Below are 25,592 nucleotides of genomic sequence, written 5' to 3'. Positions count from 1 at the left end.
GTGGGCCCCGCCCCGCGCCCCCGCCATTGGGCGGCGCTGCCGCGGCCCCGCCCCTCGCGCGGTCCGATTGGCCCGGCGCGGGAATGGCTCCGCCTCCCCCGCATCTCTGAGCAGCCGGAGCGAGGCGATGTCCCCGCCTACATGCGTCCCTTCCTGATTGGAAGGCGCTGCTTGGAGTCCCGCCCATCCGCCCAACCTCGTTGGGCACAGGCACCGCCGCCCGCGGGGAAAGCACAATAGTATTGGTTGGGCCGGCTGTCAGTCACCGCGCTGGGGGCCGAGGTGCCGGTTGGCAGTTCCCGAGAAAGGGGAAAGGGCTTTATTCGGGGTGGTTTCCGCTATGCCCGACCAGCGTTGGGGAACGGCAGTTCCTCCAGCCTCGCTGCGAAGCACTGCTCTGAACAGACTAAAATGTCTTTGCTCTAGAATTCCAGAAGATGTTCTGGGTTAGCAGTTTCTGCTTGCAGTGCCGGGAGCTGGGAGCAAGTCTATGCTCTCCCGCATCAGGCGCTGTGTCGGTCACCCGCCATGGGTGAGGTCCTTCCGCGGCCCCCGGCGGCGCTGGCAGGGGCGCTCCGGCACCAAGATGGCGGCGGCGGCCGAGCTGGGGGCGCTGGGGCGGCGCTGGCTCTGCTGGCTCCTGGGGCTGCAGGCGGTGAGAGCCGAGCCGGCGCGTCCGCGCTCGGGGCTGAGCGCGGCTGCAGTTCCTGAGAGAAAGAGCGGGTGTGAGGGCGGGGAAGGCGGCGTAAGACGTGTCCCGGGGCGGGAGGCGCGGGCGCCTCCTCCCGCTCCTGCGGCCGTGGCCACGTCTTTTGCTTTCCATGTCGGAGATTGGTCTCTACTTCTGCCCTCTTCCTAAAATAGATTGTATTGGTGCTGCCTTTTTTTTAATACAGTAAATTATTTGGTGTGAAAATAAAGCAACAGTGTAGCGTGCATTTGGAGCCAAAGCTTTTAAGGAGAAAACGCTGATGAAATGAGGCACATCGCTTGCTAAGTGTCTGAAGTTATCTTATTCTGACAGGAATTTGCTTTCAGAAGTGTAAGGGTTTTTTTCCAGTGCCAGTCAGAGACATTTGTTATGATAAGTGATTTATTGTTTCAGGAAAATATGATAGTTAAGATACTAAAAATTGAGTAAAAATATTAGGGATAGAGACTTTTCTTCTATTTATTTTTTCCTTTACCTCTGTGTACTTTTTTTCTCAAAGTGTTTTGAGCTTGCTATGTAACCAAAACCGCTCGAGTGAGGACTTATCATATAATGGAGCCTTTACTTGCTTTCACACACTATTCGTGTTTTGGTTGGTTCTTTCTCACGCACACAGCCCAAAAAAAAAATCCTCCGGAGATTCTTGGCCTTACGTTCATGGATTGTTTAGGGCTCTGCTGGGCAAAGGTGGCAGGAGAGAGGCTGCTGGAAGCAAAGTGACAGTGCCACAGCCCTGTTACTGCTCCAAGGGGAGCAGATGCAGCAGTGACAGTGAAGTGAAAAGATGCCAGTAAAGCATCAAAGGGGCCGATGGCAAGCAGCAAGGTGCAAGAAAATGGTTTTAGTTACTGGCATCATTCATTTAATAAGTGAGCTATCATTAAAATGTAGCTTGGGCAGGGTTCAGAATGCTCCTCGGGGCTTTTTATACCACTGTGTCATTGCTGTATTTCCCATTGCCAGTATTCCCCAGAAAACATAAATACCTGAAAAAGGTAAATACTCAATACTTTGAAAACTAATTATCTTAGTAAAAATCCTAAAAAAAAGGCTAAATTATTCCAGTAGAACAGGGTTCCGTTGTCACACAGTGTCGTGTAGGAAGAAGAAAAATAGCTTTCTTCCTGATAAAATAGTGATTTCAGAGCAGCTTTTTTGTGTATTATACTTCTCTGTTCATGCTTTAACTCTTACTTTTTTAGCACATACAGAGAAATAGAATAATGAGGCACCTAATATATTTTCTACCAATCCTCAATCCCTAATATTTTTCATCTGTCACAAAAGTGCTGCAGTTTGGCCACTTCAGCACAGGAAATGGGTTTTGTCTCTACCTAACTTGGGTGTGCTGCATGGATTAGATGGCATGTGAATGTGAGGAGAAGTCTGTTTTGCTGAATGACAAACTTAGCTTTTCTTCTGTACTTTTCTGTGTGTCCCAGCATAGTTCTTCTGAGTCTTGGCCTGTCACCATCCAGCTGAGTTTGCTGGTGCCCTGTCACTCAGCTCTGAGCACAGTGGTGCTCCTTGTTTCACTGGTGCTTTGGCTGTACTGGGCTTTGCCTGGGGTCTTTTACCCAGACTGAAAAGCATCTGGGAAAGCCACCTTCTATCTCTCCCTTCCTTATTTCCTCTCTCACTTTTTCCCAAGGCAAGCAGCTGGAAGGGAAGGTTTTAAGCCAATGTGTAAAAAAGTGGGAATGTGAATTTGCTACAAGAAAGGTATTGAGGGGCTGGAGTGAGCCCAGAGAAAGTCAGTGGAGCTGGGGAAGGGTCTGGAGCACAGGTTCTGTGAGGAGCAGCTGGGGGAGCTCATCCAGGAGAAAAGGAGGTTTGGGGGAACTTACCAGTCTCTACATCTGCCTGAAAGGAGAATGTAGCCTGGTGGGGCTTGGCCTCTTCTCCCAGGTAGCAAGTGATGGCATGAGAGAAGATGGCTTCAGCTTGCACAAGGGAAGGTGTAGATAGGCTATTAGGAATAATTTCTTCACTGGAAAGGGCTTCCCAGGGAAGTGGTGGAATCACCATCCCTGGAAGTGTTCAAAAGGCACATGGATGTGGCACTTGGGACAGGGTTTAGGGCTGAACACTGTAGTGCTGGGTAAATGATTGGACTCTGTCGTGGGGACAGCACATTTTCATGCTCATTATCCCAATCGTGAGACTCAAAAGCAGACCATGGTGGGGGGAAGGAAGACAAAACAAACTGAGAGCAGGGAACGGAAACCACGATTGGGATAATGAGCATGAAAATGTCCTGTCCCCACGACAGACTCAATGATGACCTTAGAGGTCTTTTCTACCCTTAGTGATTCTATGAGAACAAAACCTAAATATCATTTAAATGTCGTGATTGGTTGCATTATTTTTGCTGCCCATAAAAAGCAGAACTGGTGTTTTACATAGAAGCCATGTAATTGAATGACCTGTTCTAAAGTATTGCTGATAAATCAGAATTGCAGGTTTTTATCTGCACTTCCAGTTAATAGTATGTGCCATTTTCCTGTAACATTAATGCAAACATGAAATTAAAATCCTACCTGTGTGTCTTGTTGAGCACTTTGGTTAATTTCATTACTTCCTGGTTGTGTTTTTTCTTGAGCTTAGCTGTTACATTACTTTCCATGAGTAATCCAAAACTTTCAGTGATCCAAAACTTACTGAAATACTTTTTGAAGAGGAGGCTTTGGAAAGCTGTAACCATGTGCATTTCAGCTGATTCATTACCTTTGGGTTTTCTTCTTAATTTGAAGTGAGCAATAGGAAAGCAGTAGAGCTATCAGAAGTGTATATAAATTAATTTTGGCAGGTCTGATACCTTGAAATGTACATATTATGGGTGTCTGGAATTCCCTGGTAGGTTAAGACCCTCCTTCTCAATGCGGTGGTGTTGTGAACACTTGGGCTGACCATTTAGGCATTACTGTAAAACAGTCACAAGAGACTAAGTTGTTCTTCCTAATCATTACAGCATTTAAAGCCATCTTTAAAATACAAATTAATACTAAGTGTAACATTGTATTGATTTTCAGGTAAGTGTTTACGGAGCACAGTTGTCATCGGAAGCTTGCCGAGAGCTGGGCTTCTCCAGTAACTTGCTGTGCAGTTCTTGCAACCTTCTTGGGCAGTTCAATCTGAATCAGTTGGATCCGTTCTGCAGGGAGTGCTGCCAAGAAGAAGCTCAGCTGGAAACTAGAAAGGTGAGTTTTGGACCAAATCCCTTGTGGAATAATTTAACATGTCTTGTTTATGAAACTTTTCATTTAAAAAAATAAATGACAACCTGAGTTATCCCCTCAAGAGGAAAATGCAGCATTTGTTCATAGCCCAATATACATCTACAGGGTCTAGGTTTGCAGACTGCCCCTGTACCAAGAGGGGAATCTTTGGTTCTTTGTCAGCCCTTCTCTGGTGTGACATGACCATATTTAGGAACTATATCCAGCTTCTTTTAAAAGGAAGATCCATGGGACTGGAAGAGGGCAGAAGAAGAGGATGAGGAGAGTGGTGCTTGATGACTGCTCCTGCTTAGTCACTGACCCGTAGCACAATGGCCAAGATAGCTGAGTTCAGGCCCAGGCAACAAAAGGCTGCTGCAGCCTCCAGGTCAGCTCCTGGAGTGGCACAAACCTGATAGAAGCAGGACTGCTCAATTCCATCCTGCAGCAGTGAGAACTGCTGGGTATTTCGGGAATGATCTCTCTAAGAGCTCATGCTGTGCTTCGATCTGTTTAAGGCAAAACCTTTCCTTTATCTGTAGTAAATAAATATCTGTGCTCCTTAAGGTATGTTATCAATGAAGAATTGTTAGAATACATGTTTTCTAATATGTGGTAATTTATGAGTGTTCTAGAATATAGTGAAGACAAATTAATCATCAAGAAAGTAGAGGTTTCAAGGATGAGAGGTGCTGAAATTATTTTTAATGGCTAGGAGATAGTGAAATAACTGACATAATGAAATTAATGATGAAATCTAGCAGGTTTTTCCTGTCAATTAAATTCAGCCTAATATTTAAAAAAGAAAGTCTTCCTTTAATTTTTAATAAAACCACTGATTACAGTGTTAGGCAGAATATATTAAGTATCAAGAAGCATATGTTTGAGATTGGCAGAGAATTCATGGTTTAATTAGTAGTTTCCTAATATTGACAGACTTTTAAGTTGTAAATTTTATGCATTAACAAAGTAAATATTTCAATACAATCCTTATGGGACTTGATATGTAAGGCTTTTTCTTTGCTAGATATATGAACCTTATAAAGGAAAGTTTGTCTCTGGGGAAAGCTCCAGTTCTTTTACATGTGTATACATATATATAAATATGTACGTATCTATACATATGCATACACAAAACCCGAAGTTTCAGAATAAAGTCTAAGGAAATGTACTAACAGGGAGTGGCAGAATAGAAAGGGTGTCCAGCATGCTCAGGTACAGTTGTGCTGGCAGCAGCAGCAAGGCTTTGTGTCCTTGTGTAAAGAGAGGATGCTTTAATTTGCTCGGGTAATATTCTTAGAGTTTTGCTTCTGTGCATAAAATGTAGCAGAAGAACTTACGGAGCAGGACAATTTCAGTTGTCTTTTGATGGGAAAATAAGCTAGAGGAACTATATTGCATTTCTGTCAATGTAACTTCTGAGAAAAATGTCTTAACAATTTCTCAATAACATACTTAGGGATGTAAGTTAGTTTGTACCGTAAACATCACATTAATAAAAATTGGATCAAATAACAGAAATTAAATTAATAGATAGTCTTCTTAATTTCCTGAAACAGACCTAAATTTCATTGTGTGGATAATTACACTTTCTGTGTAAGGATAAGCAAATGCCATTTTGTGGTCAGGACTTCCCATTGTAAATATTATTAGTCTGAAAACTTTTTTCATTTTAGTCATGATCAATGAAGTAAAATAAATAGCACAGAGATGGACAGGGTCTCAAGGGTGTTCAACAAATTCCTTCATAGTGGACCAGATTTCCTTGTATATTCACAGGAAGCAAGAAATTGTATCTTATAAGTTGTTGGTTTTTAAATCTATTTGTGTTTTACCCAGTTTCATTTTCTGCTTGGGCTTTGGAGTAAATGTGAACAATGTAGATTTTGATTATTACTTTATCTTTCCTTATTTCTGTGATATTTCTGAAGAAATGTAATACAAATGATACTTTTTGAGCTAATATGGTAAGCATCAGCTTGAAGTATAGGAGTGATTATGATAGTATTTTCATACATTTTCATATCTGAGTTTGAATGCAGGCTTTCCATATTGTGTGCATGAATGGAAATATTGGATTGTTCTAACATTATGATTTATTATAGCATCATTTCTAATTTTCTTATGAATGCTGTTTCAGGAAGTGGAAATTTTTTATACTGGTACTACTGCTTGGAAATGTTTATTTCAGATTCAGTGATAGTTGGGAGGTTTTACATTTTAAACTCATACTCAGTAACTTCTCTTGAAGACTAGCCAGTGGAAAATTAGTGTTTAGAGACTGTTAATATTATCTTACCAGATTGTATTCAGAATCATCACATTTTGAATTATGTTTTAATGTAATGCTGGTTGTAACAGATGTCTTTAATTGAGCTTGAGATTTTACTATTGCATAAAAATTAACAATATCATTTTTAGTTGCTTCTTGCTAAACAAGAATTTTCATGCTAGGTATGTAGACTCTGAAAACTGAATGCTACCTTTTGTTATAGCTTTTCCTTTTCCCCATTTTTTTTTCTGTTACCACAGAAATCTTCTTTCTAATGAAAATTTGACAGGAAAGAGTGAATGAATATTGAATGTTCTTAAAGGCTTTTTTTTCCTACCTTCTTGCTTGTAGAATTTTTCATCTTACACTGAGATGCAGGGTTTCAGAGTAAGATGTTTGACTTTCTGATTAGCAGCCTGGCATGTTGCTGAGCTCCAGAGTAGGGGTGCTCTGGGTTTTGCTGAAGCTGTGACTCTGCACTTGAACATCCTCCAAGTACAGGAGCCGCCCTGCTCTGAGCCACGATCCCAGTGTGTGACACAGCTCGCTCCTTACCCGAGCAGGTGCTGCTTCCCAGGAGGTGCCACAGCACACTGCTTGTCTGTGCAACAAACAGGCTTGGCAGCTACTGGGGTTCCAGGACATGCTTCAGGATTTTAATTTTATTGTCTTTGCAGTCATGTGGCAAATACTAGAAATAGGGAAAGCAAGAGTTAGTTTACTGCATGACTTGTGCCTGAGTTCTAAACGAGAATTTAAAATTAAAGGTAATAGCATATCTATCTGAGAATTTTTACATAATTGGTGCTTTTCACAAATGGTCTGTGAAATATCCTCAGGCCTAAAAATATTTCATGCTGCACAGTATCAGTGCAACCTCAAATGAGATGTTTACAGATTTGAACTGTTTCATATCCTTGAAAGAAGTGTATTTATTAATCCTGCTCTTGTTATTGGTCCAGTAGTTTGTGAATTGACATTGTGGAAAATAGCTGTGAGATATTCTTGTTACACAAAATTTGTCTTGCTCTGAACTTCTGCTGACACCTGTCCAGTGAAATATTTTAATTACTTCATAATTGGACTGTGGGTAAAATGAAAATTGTTTTGGTTATTTTCTCCTCCTCTAGAGATTTTGTATGCAGTCTCACACTAATTCAGAAGCCAGCTTAAACAGTATTGCTTTAGACAGCTGCAAGTTTTAAGCCTCAGTCTGTCAGATCCAGAGTACTGCTGGTGTGTAAAACAGAGAAGGATGAAATGGAGGTGAAGCTAACTGTGCGTGAAATTGTAGTAGCAGGAGAGATTGTCCATATTTTGCAGTAGCTGAAAATAGCTGCACTCCATCTGCAGCTTCACATAGGCTGTGTGATCATTTCAGACATAGCTGTAAGCATATTCCATTAATTGTATTTATAATCTTAGATTTATCTCAACAATATATGTGTGTCAAAATCCAAATTGATTTTAAAAATCAACTCTGTGATAAAATTTGCAATACATTACATTTTATAGTTGCACTGTGCACGATTGCTACAACCCATAAAAGTTATCAATATATCTAAATGGAGCTTTGAAAAATATATTTTGCTGACTAATATGTGTTGAACTTCAGCATTTTAAATTTCTACTGTCAAGTACTTGTCATATTATAATGTTAAGGTGTTTGGTGACTTAGAAAACGTGACACCAGGTGTAATGACTAGGTGCTTCTTCTACTAAAAAAAAAAACAACAAAACAAATTGAAAGCTTTCTTAGAACTCCAGCCTTTTACACATGTAGAATTCTTAAATGTGCTCTTATGAATTATAAGGAGGAATAAGGTGACATTCTTGTTCAGACTTACTTTTTAAAACTCAAAAAATTGTTTACAAAACTCAGAATAGTTGCTGGAAGTAGATTAACTTGAAGTACTTTTAATGCTTCTGGCTACTCCTGTGTGACCCAATTTACATTCATTTTTCAGGTTTGTTTTTTTTTCTTTTCATTACACTAATTAGAGTGCTACACTGAAATTGCTGCTGACTGCTTTCTTGTTCTGCCAGAGGCTCTTAACATGAATAGGTCTACTCTCACTGGAACTTCTGGTTTTCAACTCAATAGTTAAAAACAGAGAACTACTTAGTTCTCTGTTTGACATCTCTGAGAAGTAATATCAATACTTACAGAAATTAATTAGAATTTTAGTTTACTTCTTTAAGCTGTTTCTCAAAACTCAGATCTTTTTCTGTCTTTTGATGTGTCCTGTAAAGTCTCTTGGATACTTTGTAAAAAATCAAATTCTGTTTTTACCTAACTGTAAACTGTAACTTCCTTAATTCTAACATGTTACACAAAAATGGTTCAAATTAATTTTGGTTTTCTAGCAAGTGTGACTTCAGCAGTAGTGTGATGCAATGGCAGCATATTTTATTTAACATTCAAGTAAATAATCAGAACTTTGTAATTAAGACTAATATGTCATAAGATTTCCTTTCAAAGTTTGCTTTTAACTAAGTGTCCCATACAGTTCATAGAGGAATGATTTTATGGCTATATTGATAGGGAAGTTAGGGTATCTGAGATGATACTGTTCTCTCTAATTGAGAAAGTCTCTGACCAGTACTGTTGCTTCAAAATATTATTCACAACCATTCCTTGTATTAAAAATGTGCTGCAGTGGATGTCCTTCTCAAGAACTTTACCATGTACCCTCTTTCCCTTCCCTCTGTACATGATGTTTTTGGCAATGAAAATTAATGTTGACAAGAAGTAGTCCTAGATAAGGAAGGTGCGGCTAACTAGTCAATGCCTGAGGCAGAAATTTACTGCCTTTTGTTTGGTTCAGATTCACCAAGTGTTCATCTGTGTCAGATAAACTAAGACAGAATACATTATCTGTCTGTAATAGGGTAAGCCTTACCCATGGAAGAGCTCTATCTCATCTTATCAGTGAAAAAAAATAGGTTAGAGAAACTATAAATGTGAATTTGCTAAATGTGAGTTTCAGTTGTTGATGTGCATCTGTGCTGGTCAATGGAATAGCTTTAGATAATTAAGGCTGACCTTCATCTGGATAAAGCACTGGCATTTAACTCTACATTTGTTGAAGAAACTTCAAAAAGTAAAAGTCTCAAAATTCATGAAATGTGCAAGGTCAAATAAATATCTCATGAGCTCTGTTCTCACTGTTTTCTCTGCAACTCTAAAATGCTTTATTTTTTTAACAAAAGCACAGACTGGAGAATAAAAGAGATGTTCAGGGATTCTACTTCTAGAGGCAAGCGGGTGCTTAGATAGAATTAGATGGTATAGTCCAGAATCGAAACTTGACCTGTTAACTTCCTGTCTGTACTCCTTCGTTTGCACAATTGTGACTAGGTCCAAGTGAGAGCCTGTACACAGGAGCCCTTTTTCTACCACCCTTCTCTATTCCACTCAAACTGGGTATTCACACCACCTAATCCAAGCGACAGCTCCAGAGGTCTAAAGTTGGTGGTTGCTCAGCTTCTCCATTTTCTCTCCCACCCTTGTGCCAGACCTCTTGCTCACATGAACTTAACACCAAACACTGCAGAGACCAAAGGTAATAAAAACAGGCTGCCAAGAGCTGAAGCTGGTCTGGACCTTTCCAGTTGTTATTTGATTTAAACAGCACAAATGTTTATAGAATCCTGCAAGGAGGGTATCATTTAACACCAAAAGTAGAGGTGGATGATAAATTTCCTTTATGCTGAAGAATGGAATAGTAATGCACAACTATATTTTGTATGTTTACAGAATAAAAAGTCTCCTTTGAGTCTCCTACTCAAAGTAAATCTCAAAGTTCTTAGGATCTCCAAGAATGCAGATTGTACAGTCTTCCTTAGCAAATTCCTCAGCGCTTAAACACTGTCATTATGACTTTTTTTCACCCTTACGTTCAGTCGGAATTTCCTTCCCCACAAATAAATGAGAGCTTAGATTCTGCTCAGCTTTGTTCAGAGCAATTTGCCTGTAGTACATATCACTAATCACAGAAGCAGCACTGGTTCACATAATTGGTTTTTGACTGTTAGACTCTGTTTCCACACTCTTATTTAGAGTCAGGCATCTCCCTTCACAGGATAATGAGCTGTCAGTGGTAGAAGTTGCTTTGTTGCTAAATTTACTGATGACATCAGTTCAGAATGATGTGTGTGTGTAGCAATGACTTTCTTGGCTTGCTGTATTATAGAGCAGTAATTCATGATGTTCCTGGCAGTGAGGCTTTCTGGCTGCTCCCTGTTAACCCACAGATTCTTACTCATGTTCTGCCTCCAGGAAAAGGAAAGACAGGAGGGATTTTGAAAACCTTGAGCTATCCATATAAGTACATTCTCTCTCACAGAAGATATTTTATAGTTTGTATCTCAGTGTATATTCTTTTGGAGTTTTCTAGTTTAGAAGACTAGCTTTCTAGTAAAAGTCACAAATGAACTGCTAGTTAGAAGAGTTTAGAAAAAAAGCAAAAGAAACTTGCAACAAAATCTCTTTTTGTTGTAAATTTCTTGGAAGAACAAATATTAATTAACCTGGTTTGCTTTGTTTGTGTGTGGATGGAACACAGTAAAAATTAACTTGCATGCTTTCATAAGAGATCATTTACCCTATTTTTCAACAGTACCATTTTGCCTATACTAAGGAACTTTGGCCATTAAGAATAATATCTATATTTTTCCTGAAATGTTTTGAAGTCAATAGATGAGGAGCTGTCTTCTGCAGACTTGCTTATATCATAATATGAAACTGTTTGATATTAGGAGAGGACAGTATGCACATATTGGAGAGAATCCAGGTACCATAAAGTAGCTATTGCCCCTTTTGTGTCTCTGCCTTAACAGCCTGTTTCATTTCATGTTTTAAGACATGCTGGTACTGTCAGCTGATTACAAACAGCTGTGCAAATCCAGCCTGAATGACACTTTGTAACCTGTGTCAGGCAGGGTCCCCTCGAATTAATAATTAGAAGAAAGCAGTGTGCAAAATATAAATGTCACAGAAGTAAAATTAGGTATAACTTGCTGTATTTTATTTAACCTTTTTGTTACCTTTGATCTAACAGAATTTTATTACAATCAAGGAGCAATCTCTGTTCGATACCACTTTTTGCAGTTCAGTTTGGTCTGAATTCCTGTTTGGTTGTAAACATTAATGGTTATGTAGCATGAATGTCACTTTTCTGGAGTCTTCACCATGAGTAACTGTGATAACAATACTATATCAATCTATAAATGAAGCACTGCTGGAATTGTGTCTTGCAGAATTGCTTCAGTTCTCTTCCTAATAATAGCAAGTGAAATGTTTTCTTTAATATAAGTTAAAGTTCCTTACTTTTACAATGAATATTTTTAACTACCACAATTCTTATGCAAAATGGTGTTATTCTGATATAATTAGCACTCTCCATAATTAAAGCAGGCATGACCAATAATGTGGTTTGTCTCTTTTCATTTGTGAAGAGCCATCCTGATTGCATCAGAATGGACTGTTACAAGAGTTTCAGGTGCTTTCCAAAAACTTTTGAAATAAACTGAACTCAAGTTGATGCTTTGGAAAAGATGAGGGAAAAGTTCAGATATTGTCACAGTAACTTTAGAAAACATGCTATTAGAATGTTATAAAAAAAAGCTAAGTTCTTTTTATAGATGCAGACACGAATCAGCACTTGTTTGGGATGTTAACATGGACACCAGTAATAGTTTAGAATGTCTTTATTTCATTGCTCCTTATACCAAACTCACTTTCATGAGCACTAAAACAAGTGAAGCATTACTTTAAAATGAACTAACTCATGAGTTAAGCATTGTGTAATGAACTGACTCGAGATGTTTGTGTGCCTCCATGTAATACATGTCATTCTTATTAATACTTGAACACAGTGACTGCCTTCACAAGGAAATTTGTAGAACATCTGCTCTGGACACAATGAGATGGTAGATATTAACAACTAGGCTTTTGTGGTGGGCTAAGTGATGCAAATAAACCTGGTTTTTTTGCAAAAGACACCTTTGTTTAGAGTTATAAATGAAGCCAGTTGATTCTTCTTTTTTCCTGGTCTAGCCACCGAGAAAGCAGCTGTTGTTCCCAGCATGAATCTAAACCTTTTTGTATGAGAACATTTGGGTTTCAATTATGGCAGAATTACAAGCTCAAAATTTAGACATCAATGATTGAGCTGTTTTCTTTCTTAAATTTCTATAAGATATTGGCCAGGAGTTACAAACTGGGTGTAGTGAGGTGTTACAAAATATCTTACATATTGTAGATTCCTACAGTGATTTTGTTCCATAAAAACTCATGTTTGGAAGGAAAATGACAAAGAATAATTTGTAATAAGAATTCAAAAATGTTCATTTTACTGTTGTCCTAAATTTGAGTGTACTTAGCCTTTGATAGACTTACATAAAATAGTTAATTAACTAGATAGAAGGCTATTTATTCTTTTATCTACTTCTTTATACTGACTTCTTGATAGAAAAATGCAGATAGCTGTCAGTATCAGAGAAATCAGTATAAATGTTCAGTGGATTAGTGAGTATGCAAAGGAATATCTAAATCTAGGATTGCTGATAGAACTGTTGAATATTTTTTTAATGACAAAGAGACAAGGTAAGTGAAGTTTATTAACCCTGTACCATGTTTCCTCCATCTTTTAATTACTTCATGTTTTAATTCCAGAGAAATTTTAATTATGCAAGCTAGTATCTGAGCTGTTTATCACTGTCTTTTTTAATTAAAACCTTGAGTTGGGTGGTGAAAAAGCTTTTTAAAAGTCTAATATTTATGATCTCTTGAGTATTGTTTCATAGTATTTCTGGGTTTTAACAGTCAAATCTTAGGTTTTTATCTTAAATACAATGTTTAGTTGAAAATGTACCTGTAGTTAGGCAAATTTCTGAGATGCTGTTCTGAACAGGTAATGCAGTGTAACATTCTCTTTTCAGTTTCCCTTGGAAGTAATGATTATTGATTAGTTCACGCCAAGAGAGAAGTTGTGATTTCCCTGCAAATGATTAGAGTATTTCCTATGTTCTAATTCATAGTATTTAAGCAAATACTGAGTTGGCCCTGAATCAGAATTTGAATATTCAGAAATGAACACTGTATTTTTGGCTGTCTATAATGCCTCCATTCGATAGGTGACAGAATATTAATAAAATTGTCTTGGAGATTTCTGTTGTATCATGTATGGTTTGGTTTTTCAGAGGGGTTCATGAATGTTAGTTTTAATTATTTGTGTTCACAGTTCATATTTTAAGTGAAACATGAGTTTATGTAATTTCAGTAAGGTTATATTTTCTATACTCAGACTTGCACATTTGTTATGAAACATTGTCTAAAAGAACATGAAAGCAGAGGTTTTAATTGTCTAGGAAAGGTAATGAATTAAATTAAAAATTCTTTAAGCTCATTCTGTCTGCTTATCTACAAACATTGGGTTTTAAGGCTTAGAAGGATGTGATTTGATATACAGTATTATATATATATATATATAGTATATATACTATGTGTAATATTAGAATGCCTTACTTTGAAGTATGAAGTTCTATTTTAGTAGCTGGCAAATCTTGTTAATTTCTTTAAGATTCACCAAACTATAGAATCATTTGCATGATGCAAAAAGAATCACAATATAGTCTAAAAATATGACAGTATGCAAGACAATTATGTGAACGGTTTTTAAGTTTAGATATTATATAAAATTAAAATTAACTTATATTTTAAGGAGACTGAATCTGAGTATCTTGCACAGCTGACAGAAGTGATTGACATGTAAGTGCAAGTATCAAAGTTAGCCCAGCCTGTACATATTACTTCACCTAAGGCCTGTTAATGTGATCTGTCCTCTTTCTGTAAACACAATGAACTAAAATCAACTAGTAGCCCAAATGGGAAATTTAAAGTCACTGCCTTATCTTTATTATAAGTATTTCACTCTTCAAGTTAGGTTTAAAGTGGAAACTAAAATTTCATTTAATGAGATTTTGTTAGTATCTTTGGGAAGGAAGAAATATTTTTCCTGTTACTAATCCATAATTCCTATTGTAACATGTCCAGTAGCATTTTTTTAAATGAAACTTTGCTTACACCAACAGTATATCTCATGATCTTTTTTTTTGTTGTTTTTACATTTTTAGTATAATTAATGAAAATTATTATTTATCCTGAGTGAACAGTCAGTTGTTGTATAATCAGAGACAGGTCTGGAACTGTGTGTCTAGGATCTTACGTGTAATTAGCATCAATAGAGTAGCATATTGTCTCCTCAGAGAAAAATAGTTCAACAGATAACACAATATAAATAAACTAGTAATTTAGATTACTTTTGTCATTAACAGCTTCTCTTTATTATTACAGCTTTATGCAGGAGCTGTCCTAGAAGTATGTGGATGAAAACTGGGAAGGTTCCCTCAAGTCCAGGGTAAGTAAAGCCACTAGTATGTATTTCAAATATGAAATACTGTCACAGCTGAATGACAAAAGGTACTTTCAAGTACATTACAAGTAGTCATAAATTCAGTATATTGTATCAGTAAAGTTACATTGACCTGAAACTCATTGAACTGGTCTCCAGTAATTGATAGATGAAATTATATTGTGCACTTAGGGAACGATTCTATTTTCACAGATCCTGCCATATAATTGTTTTATCAGTGGATAATGACAGTCAACTAACAGGAATGGAATACAGTAGTGCAAAAGGAAAATCAGTACCATCAGTGTCTGTTGGGAGGAAGCTGCAGGAAAAGAATCTGTGAGATCTTTCAAATTGGACTTTTATTGTAAATTAGGGAGGAGCTTAGGTACTAGCAGTACTATGGTTGTTTTGGGTTTTTTTTCCTGTAATGAGGACCCTAATACTATACTCCCTAATGCTGTACTTTGGACATAGTTGGACATAAGTACTAATCTAGCTTTAGAATTTAAAATTGCACAAACAGCATGTCTCCTTCTACTGTGGGAAGTGTTAATACCTCCCTGTTTGAAGGCTGGCTGACAAACAGTGGGGGAAAAAGGGTTTTAAAATGGGTTACAATTTACATAAGTTGTACTGCATTATATCCTTTCCTGCCACCTCTGCCCACACAGTTGAGTTGAATGACAAGGCCAGAGCTCTGTTCTCTTTTCTACTGTATAAAATGTCCAAATGAGAATTCTTTAAATGACTTGTCATACTTGAGGGGTGTGAGGAGATTAACTTCATTAGTGCAGGAGTCCATATTATCTCCATGTCTGTTCAAACTTAGCTAACATAAAAACATCCTCTACTGTTGTTGCCCATTCACTGAGCTGCTTTATGGTTCTGGATTTGTAACAGTTAAGTGCTCATTTGAGCTGTAGGTTTGAAGGAAAAGGTTAACCTGTTAGCCTGACTCCAGCCTGCATTGTGTCCTCAGTTATCTTCATGTGTAGGTCCTTGAAGGGAATGGCCCTCAATTCCTGCTGTGTGTACACTTTGAAACATGTTCCAAAGACTTGGAATGATGCAAAAGGAAAAACTTGAAAATTGTGACTAGTGTTTTTTCCTTTCAATTCTTGGTTGTCTAAACCTCCTCAAATATTTACATTCCATTTATCATATAGGTTACTTTTTAAAGTGGCTGGATACATTTCATTGTTTTTTAAAAAGGATCTCTGTTCTGATCACCAATTTTGATTTGGTACAGTAAGAATTAAAAAAGGACTGAGTAGTGCACTTAAATTTCTTTTTTGTGTTTTCATCACCAATTTCTGCAGCTACTCAATCTAAACTTACCTTAACCAAATTTACAGCTAGGGTATTAAAAGAGATTGGAAGATGGGATATGTATTAGAAGCATACTTAGAAATTTTTAAAAGCAGTAGAATATATTCTTTCAGCTGGTATTTGTCTTCACACTAATATTAATCTCAGAATACCCATATTTTCTCCTTTATTTTAACTTCTGACAGAAACAGTATTTAATATCTCCATCTTAAGACATTTGCATTCAAGAAGTGTCTTTATTTCAGCTTTTCACTTGGGCATTTGCTATGGAAGTTGATTGCCTTAAGGTCATGCTGCTGCTTTTGAAGCATTTTCTTTGTAGGCTTCATTCAGCTGTGTATCCTGTCACTGACAATGTCTCACCACAAATAACTGAATCCTTTCCCATAGTTTCTGTGAGGGCTTTGTCAGAGTTTGTTTAGATGTGTTTGGTTTTTCTCCCAAGAATATACACAAAGTTAATTGCAGGACTTTACATGGATTAGTGTATGTTACTACTGTATTCTGAGATTAATAAATGTGAAGTCTTGACCTCTAAGTACCTGTGTAAATTGTTTTGTTACTTGGCTTCATCCCACAGACTTGATGTGTCTCATCTGGATGATATTTTATTTGGCTAAGGGATGAGCAATGTTGTTTCATTGTTTTTCTGTTGTGGTTGGATTTTTTATTATGGGATTCACATATTTAAATAGTTAAGGATTGAAACCAGTTGAATTAATAAAGGTTTGTAAAAGTTACACAGTTGGAAGAAGCTGTGGGTTGCTCGGTCCTTCTCTGTCAAAGTTTCTTTTAAAATTACTGGTTATATAATCTTCAGCTCTAAACAGTTGCTCAATCCACCTGTGTGCCTGAAATGTGAGAATCATTACATATGGAATATATTTGTATATACTAGGAAAGCAAAGGAGTGAGAAGTGATGATAAAAATCTAGTCCTCAGAAAGAGGATGAAAAAGTCTGGTCTTCAGCAAGATTATCTCAGTCTTGAACTGGATGTTAATGTTTGTAGTGCCACACCAAACCACTAAATTTGGCATTTGTGAATGTGGCCAAGGATGTCTGTTAGGTTTTTCAGATACAGTTTCTTGTGATAAGTCTGATAACAGACCACATTTCTGTATGCCTCCTTTAAATTCAGTACTGAATTTTTCTTACTGATAAATTTCCCTTAAAAATAAAATGCTTTATTATAAATGCAGTACTCTAAAATTAATTTCTATATTACATATATTTTGAAATTGTTCTGTATAAAATTGTTCTTAAATATTTGTCATTTAAAAGCACTCCATCAAAGTAGAATATTAAAAATCTAAGTGACGAGATTCATAGATGAAGCAATATCTTAATATACCAGGTAACACAATGACAATTTTTGGCAGACATCCATAAAACTGAGGCTCTGGAATAGAATAATGAATTAGCTGGGTCAGTGATTAATCTTGCATATTTGTTTTAAGTTGACTTTTCAGTGGCAGCTGTGTTCTGTTCACTATGAGATAGGAGATCGGTGTTTAGACTCCTACATTCTCTGCAGTTTGTTTAAAAAACTGAATTAGACTGGTTTTTTTCATTGAACATTCCTTTCATATTTCTCTCCATTCTTTTTCTTTTTTCCACAAAATAATTCTCACCTCTCCTTGTGAGTTAAGAAATGGACATGCTCCCAGCAAATCTATTCTAGAAATAAGGTCTTTAATTCTTGAACTGATGCAGTGTGCAGCTACATTAAATACTCTGACTTCAGAGTCAATCAGCACTATTATATCATCTAACTTCTCCAAGTGTTAAGGGAATTCTTTTAGCTACTAAAATGTAATTTCTTATGGGATTGTATTGTATGAGGTAAGATCCCTCATTTCCTAGTTATTTTAATCTTCAATTCATAAGTACTGACAAAAGAAAGTTAGAAAATTACATTAACCTTAAATCTTGCACAGCTAAAAGCATTACTAAAAGTCTTGCTAAGAACTATGGATGTTGTAGTGGGAGACACGCATTGCTTTATCGTAATCTTTTGTGAACAGATGATGCACAAATTAAAACAATACTTCCCTTCAGATTGAGAAATGTCTCTTGCCCAACTGCTTATACAAAGTACCCTATCTTTGGGATTTTTTGAAGTTTCTTCTTCAGGCTTGATTGGAGCTCTGTCTTGGATTCATTTCTGAAAGCATGTGGTGCTTTTTATAAAATCACGAACAGCTGCATTGTAACTTGATTAAGAGACTACAAATAGTAGTTATTGATGTGCCATATGAATTCTTAAATTTTAATTTTTATCTCAGACTGAGGTCCCCAAAAGGTACAGAGCTATAGTCATTAAAATGTAAATAAATGCTTGTTGTGTGCTGTAGTTCAGTCTTTTTGCTTGGCTTTCATGGTAACTTTTGAAGCAGACTCATACCATCTTCAAAACTGCAGAGCATGTATTTGTCCCCAAAACAAATGTCTGAGGGAAGACATTAATGCTTTTGTCTTGCCCAGTGATTTACATATTCACATTTCTAGCAAATATTTCCAATTTTCTTAGCAATGCTTTATTATTGGTGGCATTATTGAATGTTGGAATTTCCTGTCTTCATAAAATGTCCCTCTCTTACTCTACCTTTTGTTTGGTTTCTTTTCTTTTTCATGGATTTAACACTTGATAATTGGCAATGCCTCAATAAAATGTTTTTTAATTCAAGTTCATTTCGGTACAAAATTGTCAAGTCTGTATGGTCAAGTCCTTTGTGCCTTTTTTATGTAAAATTTTGCAACATTATGCACAAATTTGCATCTCCAGTTAAACTTCTTACTTTCAAACAGCTTGTGTCTAATAATTCATGGCCAAGCAAGCAGACTACCCTTTAGCTTATCTGAAGTAATATTACACTTGCTTTCTGTTTGTTTAAGTTAACTCAGAACAGCTGTTTGTTCTGCTTGGGGAGAGGTTTCATGTCCATTTTGGGTCAGGAAGTTCTCTTATGCTGTGTCCTGCTGCACCTCAGAGAATAGTGCAGGTGTATGTGCATATACACAGACTTGCCCTTTTGGCCACAGTGATTCTGAGCCTCCTACACTCTCCACTTAGGGCTCTGGGATTTAACTCCAACAAACTAGTTTTCACAGACTTTATTACACCTCTATGTTTTGTATCAAAACAAATGGACATTATAACAATAGCAGTGAGTTCTCCATTCTGCTGTGCTTGGAAGTAAAGGCTGCTTTTAGGTCTTTAAAAGCACTGTTCAGTGTGGGCCAGGCTTTAAAATGCTCATACACACTTGATCCTTCTCTGAGCCTGTAGCTGTAGCTGGTTGTGGGGCAGTCCTGTCTGCTCTTCAGGAACACCTCAGGAGCACGTTCCAACAGAAGTGCTTTGGTACCACTCATCATTTACTGGAGCATAAGGTGAAGTGGTTTTGCAAAGCTGTCTGGAGAACAGCTCTGACTTCTGGTCTGGGGTTTAATTCACCAGAACATGGTGTCATGGCACCGAACTCAGTCTTCTCATCTTACAGAAGTCACCGTGGAAAATGCCTCTCCTGCTCATCCACAGATAGCTTAGAGAAAGGTTTGTTTCTCTGTGGTGTGTAATTTCTAAAGCTGCTACAGGGAGAAGAAAATGGGGAGGTAGCTTGAATAGGATTTAGTATTAAACACCAAACTACTAAATAATGGTGTATAGATGATGTGCAAGTACCATTTATAGACAGAACCATAAGAAGCAATGTTGATGTCAGGGTATAGAGGGGAAACTGTTGGAGCAATGTGAAGGTGGAGCATATGCACCACATCCCATGATAAGCAAGCAGTCATATGTCCCTAAATGTGCACTGTAGCTGCATCTGACTTCCTAACCCCATCGTTTCAAAGGTTGCTAATTCAACTCAAGGACTGATTTTGTGGAAAGGAAAAAAAAAAGTGTTTGATGGGATAATCTGTGTTTTTAATGCATGTCAGTATTTGAGTTTCTCATTTTAGCTTCTGAAATTCAGAATATACAAATTAAGTTATTTGTACATTGAGTGTTTTTCTTTGTTGCATTGCAATTCAAGTGAGTGATGCAGAAAGTCACTATGATCAGCATTGGAAATAAATATGCCATAACAGAAACTAATTTTGTTCCAGCTGTCTAAAATTTCAGGAAAAGCATTCTGTAGTGCTTCAGCTTTCAGAAGATTTAGACATTTGACATTGGTAGAAGTGTGTAATAGCTACTTTTAATGTGGCAGAATGTAATGCTACCTATAGAATACTTTCTTCTTCCACTTAATGCTGTTTCTACTTTATGTGAGCTTGTTCAGTCCAACACTGCAGCCAGAGAACAGCCTCTCATGTCCAAATAAGCTTTCATCTATCACTCAAGTAACAAATCCTCACACCTGTTACAAGCTTGAAGTGCTGTAACCTGAGGTTCCTCCCAAAGGCAATTTTTTATTACAATCAAGTTCCAGAGTTCAGATTTACTTCAGAAACTTTATCCATTTTACTGTGCTCTCTTACGATTTTGCAATTAGTCACCCACTGTACTGACTGCTTCTTACAACCTTCTTTTCATATAAAGCTCTAGAGACTGGTTTCAGCTTTAGATTTAAATTGAAGAAAAATGTGGAAAAATTCCTCCAGAAGCATTTCAGCAGTCTGCAGACTTAATAAATAATAAGAAACGTCTTTGCTGCTTTTTTGCACATTACTTTTGATGACAACCAAGACAACATGTCACAAGAGCATGGGAAACACTGAAGTTAAAAATAAGGTCTTTGAGGTTAAACCAGAATCGAACTGCAGTATGTGTGCAAGTACTGGTTATTTAGTGCTATTTGAAATAGTTATACACTGCTTACAATGGCATTAGTGTATAGTCTGTAGAAGGAATAAAGACAATGTGAATGAGACAACTCATTTTCTTCAGGGGCCTGGTATATTTGGCAGCTCCATGGGCCGTTGGTATTTTTTTAACTTGTTTATATTGTGTAGTAGTTGGTGCAGCAAGCAGTGTATATGATTTTTATCTGTACTAGGAGCTCAGTGAAAGAGGGAAGGAAGTTAAGTGCCACTCTGTATAACCATGCTGAGAAAGTGTTAAGGTAACTGTCTGCAGTAATGTAAAGATAGGTATAAAGATGCCAGGGGATATCTCTGCAATTACTGAGGAAAGCACTACACTTTGTCAAGCAGTATGAAACATTAGTCCTGAGGTTGCACTCATCTCCATGCACCAGCTGGATGCACTGCAATTTGTGAGAGATTCATTGTTGTCTAACCTTGAAAAAGCAGCTTTAACATGCAGCTGGCACCCTGGTAGGAGTCAGTCTGTACTGACAGGGTTCCTCCTTAGGGAGATGCTACTGACATACTACAGGAGCATCCTGAATCCACTTACTGTCAATATAGCTACTAAATTCAGCTTTTCGCATGTGAAAAGGGAGAATGAGAACTGTTATTTTCTAAATAAATTTTAAATATTTTTAGAACTCAGGCATTCATTAGGGTGAAGTGCTAGGAAGTAGGGGATTATGCTCACACTTTGTCCTGAAATACTTCATATTGTCTTTTCAGAGTTAAGGTTAATGCAAGGCCTGGGCTGTGCTGCTGTTAATGCCAGCTGACAGGTGCTGCAGGTGAGGAGTGGTGCAGCAGCCCACCTCAGACCTGGCCTTCTCTCCATGTAGCTGCCTGACAACCCATAGAGCCTTGATACCCACTGCCTTCAGGAGTGTCAAGAGGAAATACAAGCTTCTCTTCCTGTTTTTAGCTTTGTTTTCTTGCTGGTTTTCAACATATAATCTCAGAGATCTCTGCAAGACAAGATTGACCGTCTTGTTCAGCAGAATAACACCTCTCCCCACAGCTTCCTGCGTGCCCTGTCCCCCGCAGAGCTGCAGCGTGTGGGGAGTGTGCTGATGAGATGGGTGTCACACTCAGCCTCCCTCACAAAGCTGATCCTCAGCCAGATTTCCATCGCTCCAACGCTTTTCCTCCCATTTGCGGAGCAGCAGCATATGGGCCAGTCTGCTGAAGGCTGTCAGTTGTGCGTGCAGATCAACTGCCTTACACTGTTGCACTAGTGTTCAAGGAAATTCCAAGCACAGAGAATTCCTGTTTGCATTACTAGCAAAAATAGGTGTTTCTTTGGCATAATAAGTTTAGTATTATTAATTTTGTGAAGGTACTAAGATTTTAACATTAAAATATCTTCTAAAGCATAATTCAAAAACAATAATTTGGGGAATACTAATTTGACATAAATCTACTTTATGCAAGTAGAGGAGAATTTTATTTTCTTTCTTTTCTCTAAACTGTAGCTTTCGTCAGGAGTGATAAGCCAAAACTCTTCAGGGGACTGCAAATCAAGGTAAGTAGTAGCCCTAACTTTTTTGTTTGTGATGCTATGAAGAACTATGTTTGGTGGAGACAGTCCTGTGGATTCTTCCCTGTTTGCTGATCAAGTAATCCTTTAGTAGAGGACATATATTTGCATTGCCAGTGTGAATCTTTAAAAGTTCCTGCTAGTAATATTGATTTGTTTACTGCTCAGTAACTGGTAGTAATTCTTCGGTGGTGGTGAGGCTCTGGTTTATTTTACTGTTGTTTGGTTGGTTTTAATCCAAGAAAAAAAAAATTATTATAGCAGATGGGAAAAGAATCTGAGAAATGTTTATATTCTGTTCTTACTTTATAGATATCTTGGATGTACTCAAGCTATTCTGTCATAGTTTCTCCTATTTTGTTCTCCCCTAGTTTTCTTATGGAGCTGCCATTTCCATACATTCAGTGATTCTTGGATTTTTCTTCTTCTCAGAATTCCTTTGCTGTGTTCTATTGTGCTGGTTTTTCTCCATATTATACTTCAGACATGCAGCCTTATAAAAATGCATATACTGAATGGTGTTTCTTATGACTTGCGTATATGCAAAGGTGCATAAGCTGCACTGCCTTAAGCTCCAACAATTCTTTGGTTTCAAGATCTAATCTAAGACTTCACCTTCCTCTTAAAATCCTGTGTGAACTTCAAGTGTACTTCAAAGATACACATCTTGATTCTCACATCTTGTGCTGCCATCTCTGTTGCCCAAATGGCACCATCTGGAATCATTTCATAGCTGTGCATGGCTGCAGTAAGTGATTTCTCTTCTCAGCAGCTGATTCTGTGTAAAACAGATTTCCTCTGTCTGTCTCACGCGTTCATGTCTCCGTGTCCTCCAGTTTCTTTCAAAAGCTTTTTCTCCTTCTGTACGTCTGACTGTTTCTTTTTTTTTTAAACTTTGTAGATTTATTGAACATCAAAGCAGTCTAGACTACAATTGGTATAAACTATTACCAGAAAAAAATGTGCAAATGAATCTGTTTCTTTCACAGGACTTTTGGAAAACTCAACAGAGGTGCCACTAGCTTCATTAAGTCAAACTATCTAGGTTAGCTCAGCTGAGCAAAGTAGAATACTCCTGGGGAAATCTTTCCATAAACTTAAATGGTCAGAGCTTTCTGATACTGTTAAAAGCTTTTATTTCCATTACTTAATTTGGAACTTAGTGAGTTTGAGAAGTGCTGAAGAATTATGTTACCAGCTAAGCATAGTAGGCACAGATAAAACACAGCAAGAAAGAATGCGATTACATTAGAAATTGATAGTAGAGAACTTCGACCTGTTAAAGTGACTCAGAATTTCTAAAATGGTAAAAAGGCTGTTGATCATATAAGAGAAATCATTCATCATCAAAATTCTAGCTTTGGTAACTTAAAACAGTTGGAGTAAATACCCTTCTTCAAAGCCAGGCCAATGGCAGTGCCCCTCTCTGCACAAGCATTAACTGCTGTGGTGCACCAAGGAGAACAAGGAGATGTTTCTGACTGACCCCCACCCCCCTTCAACCAACTTGTTCCTCCACTTTCCTCTCTCTGACATTAAATGCAAGTCAGAACTGATTCAAATCACTTGAGAGCAGGGGCAGTGTTAGTATGGAGAATGCATTTGCCAACCAAGGTAACTGACTTTCCTTCTTTCCCCCCAGTATGTGCGTGGCTCTGACCCTGTACTAAAGCTGCTGGACGACAGTGGGAACATTGCAGAAGAACTGAGCATCCTCAAGTGGAATACAGATAGCGTGGAAGAATTTCTAAGTGAAAAATTAGAACGTCTGTAAATCATTGCTTTCTGTCCTCTTTCCTTTTCATATTTTGTCATGGTAATCTTCTCAGATGAAGTGCACTACAATTGAAGAAACATTCCAGCATCTGTATTAGTTTTAAAATATGTGTTGTGCTGTACTAAACATCTTGTAATTAGAAAGGAAGCTTCAGCACACATATCTGACAAGTTGACAAACAATAGCTTGTCTTAACATTATTATTTCAGCTCTTAATGCATTTATCACTAAGAATGCTTTGTTTCAAAGTTAATTATGCAAATCTCAGTTTGTTATAATCAGGTCTGTTTTTACAAATGCTCTTAAAACTGAAGAGCTTCAAATAATAGAAATTATTACCGTGCTTTTTGTCTGCTGCTCTTTCTTAAGGAAGTTAGAACCAAATGCAATCTATCTCCCAAAGAAATTTGGCTACTAATGCCCTTTTTTATTTGTATTTGAACTGTCCTTTTATAGAAGCCATGTTTACAGTGAGTACCTAATTCACAGATTTGAAAACTGATGGAGGAACTCATGCTCTGATAATGTGAAACATTTAGTAAGTACACTTTAGTGAAGACTACATAGAAAACCCCTGAGGTGTATGAAGTCAGATGTTAGGTGTGCTTTACATCAAGTGTTTTGCTTCAGAAAACATGAGCTATAACTCTTTGAAAAGCTTTCCTTCCAACTTTGAGAAGTTTATTGGAAGTTTGTTTATGAAATTAATTTAGAATCTGTTCTTTTAAAATGTATATTTTTCTCATGTGAAACTTATGTGAACAGGGAATATAGACAGTATGTATGGTAATGAGTCAAATCCATTAAGACCTGTTGGGTTTTTTCCACTTAAGAGTCAATAAATATGGTAATCAAGAATAATGTGGGGTTTTATTTTTTTGAAGTCTAATTAACAAATAAGTGTTTGCTGTAATTGTTTCATGCTCACCAGATTTGGGTTGGATGGGTATTATGCTATGACCTGAAGTGGTACACAGTTTTTGTCTTCATATATAATTTTATAGCTAAAAAAAAATCTCTGTAATTTACAGACTTTATTCCCAGCTTTTGAGAAGAAATCATCAACTTCATAGCAGAGCAATAAACCTGAGACTGAGACCATACTGAAGTATCAGAAGTAATACCCTAAGGTGATTGTCCAGGCATAGCATTTGAAATTTTTATTTCTAAAATATTCTTATAAACTCAGAGAGAGTGTGTGCAGCTGATTCCTATTCTTGTGAATATGATCCTGATCTTCCAGATGACTGAGTGTGAGACAGCTACAATAGTGGTCACCACTGTCTTGGAGAAACATCATCTGTACATAAAATGCACAAATCTTTGCAACTTGTGCTGACTTACCAGAGTCAAACATGGATTTGTTCTTGGGACACATGATGTGTTAGTCAGCAGATGAGCTACAACCAAAACATGTGGCATGACAACCCTGTATCCTGGTAGTAAAAATATGCTGCCATCCACTGGCCTTCTAATATACTGACTGTACCCAATACTTACCATTTCT

The 25,592-nt window shown here is 37.5% G+C and overlaps 1 protein-coding gene across 1 annotated transcript; it reads left to right on the top strand.

Annotated features, from left to right (window-relative positions):
• Positions 1–354: 354 nt before the first annotated feature.
• Positions 355–24,946, top strand: SELENOF (selenoprotein F). The gene is made up of 5 exons (XM_053950874.1): positions 355–655; positions 3,745–3,912; positions 14,562–14,625; positions 22,244–22,293; positions 23,951–24,946. The coding sequence occupies exons 1-5, from the start codon at positions 491–493 to the stop codon at positions 24,080–24,082; spliced, it is 579 nt and encodes a 192-aa protein (XP_053806849.1). The 5' UTR covers positions 355–490; the 3' UTR covers positions 24,083–24,946.
• Positions 24,947–25,592: the final 646 nt, after the last annotated feature.

Source organism: Vidua chalybeata, chromosome 9 (assembly GCF_026979565.1).
Source record: "Vidua chalybeata isolate OUT-0048 chromosome 9, bVidCha1 merged haplotype, whole genome shotgun sequence".
Taxonomy (NCBI): Eukaryota; Metazoa; Chordata; class Aves; order Passeriformes; family Viduidae; genus Vidua; species Vidua chalybeata.
The sequence above is the reverse complement of the archived record's forward strand: the minus strand, read 5'-3'. Positions and strand labels throughout refer to the sequence as shown.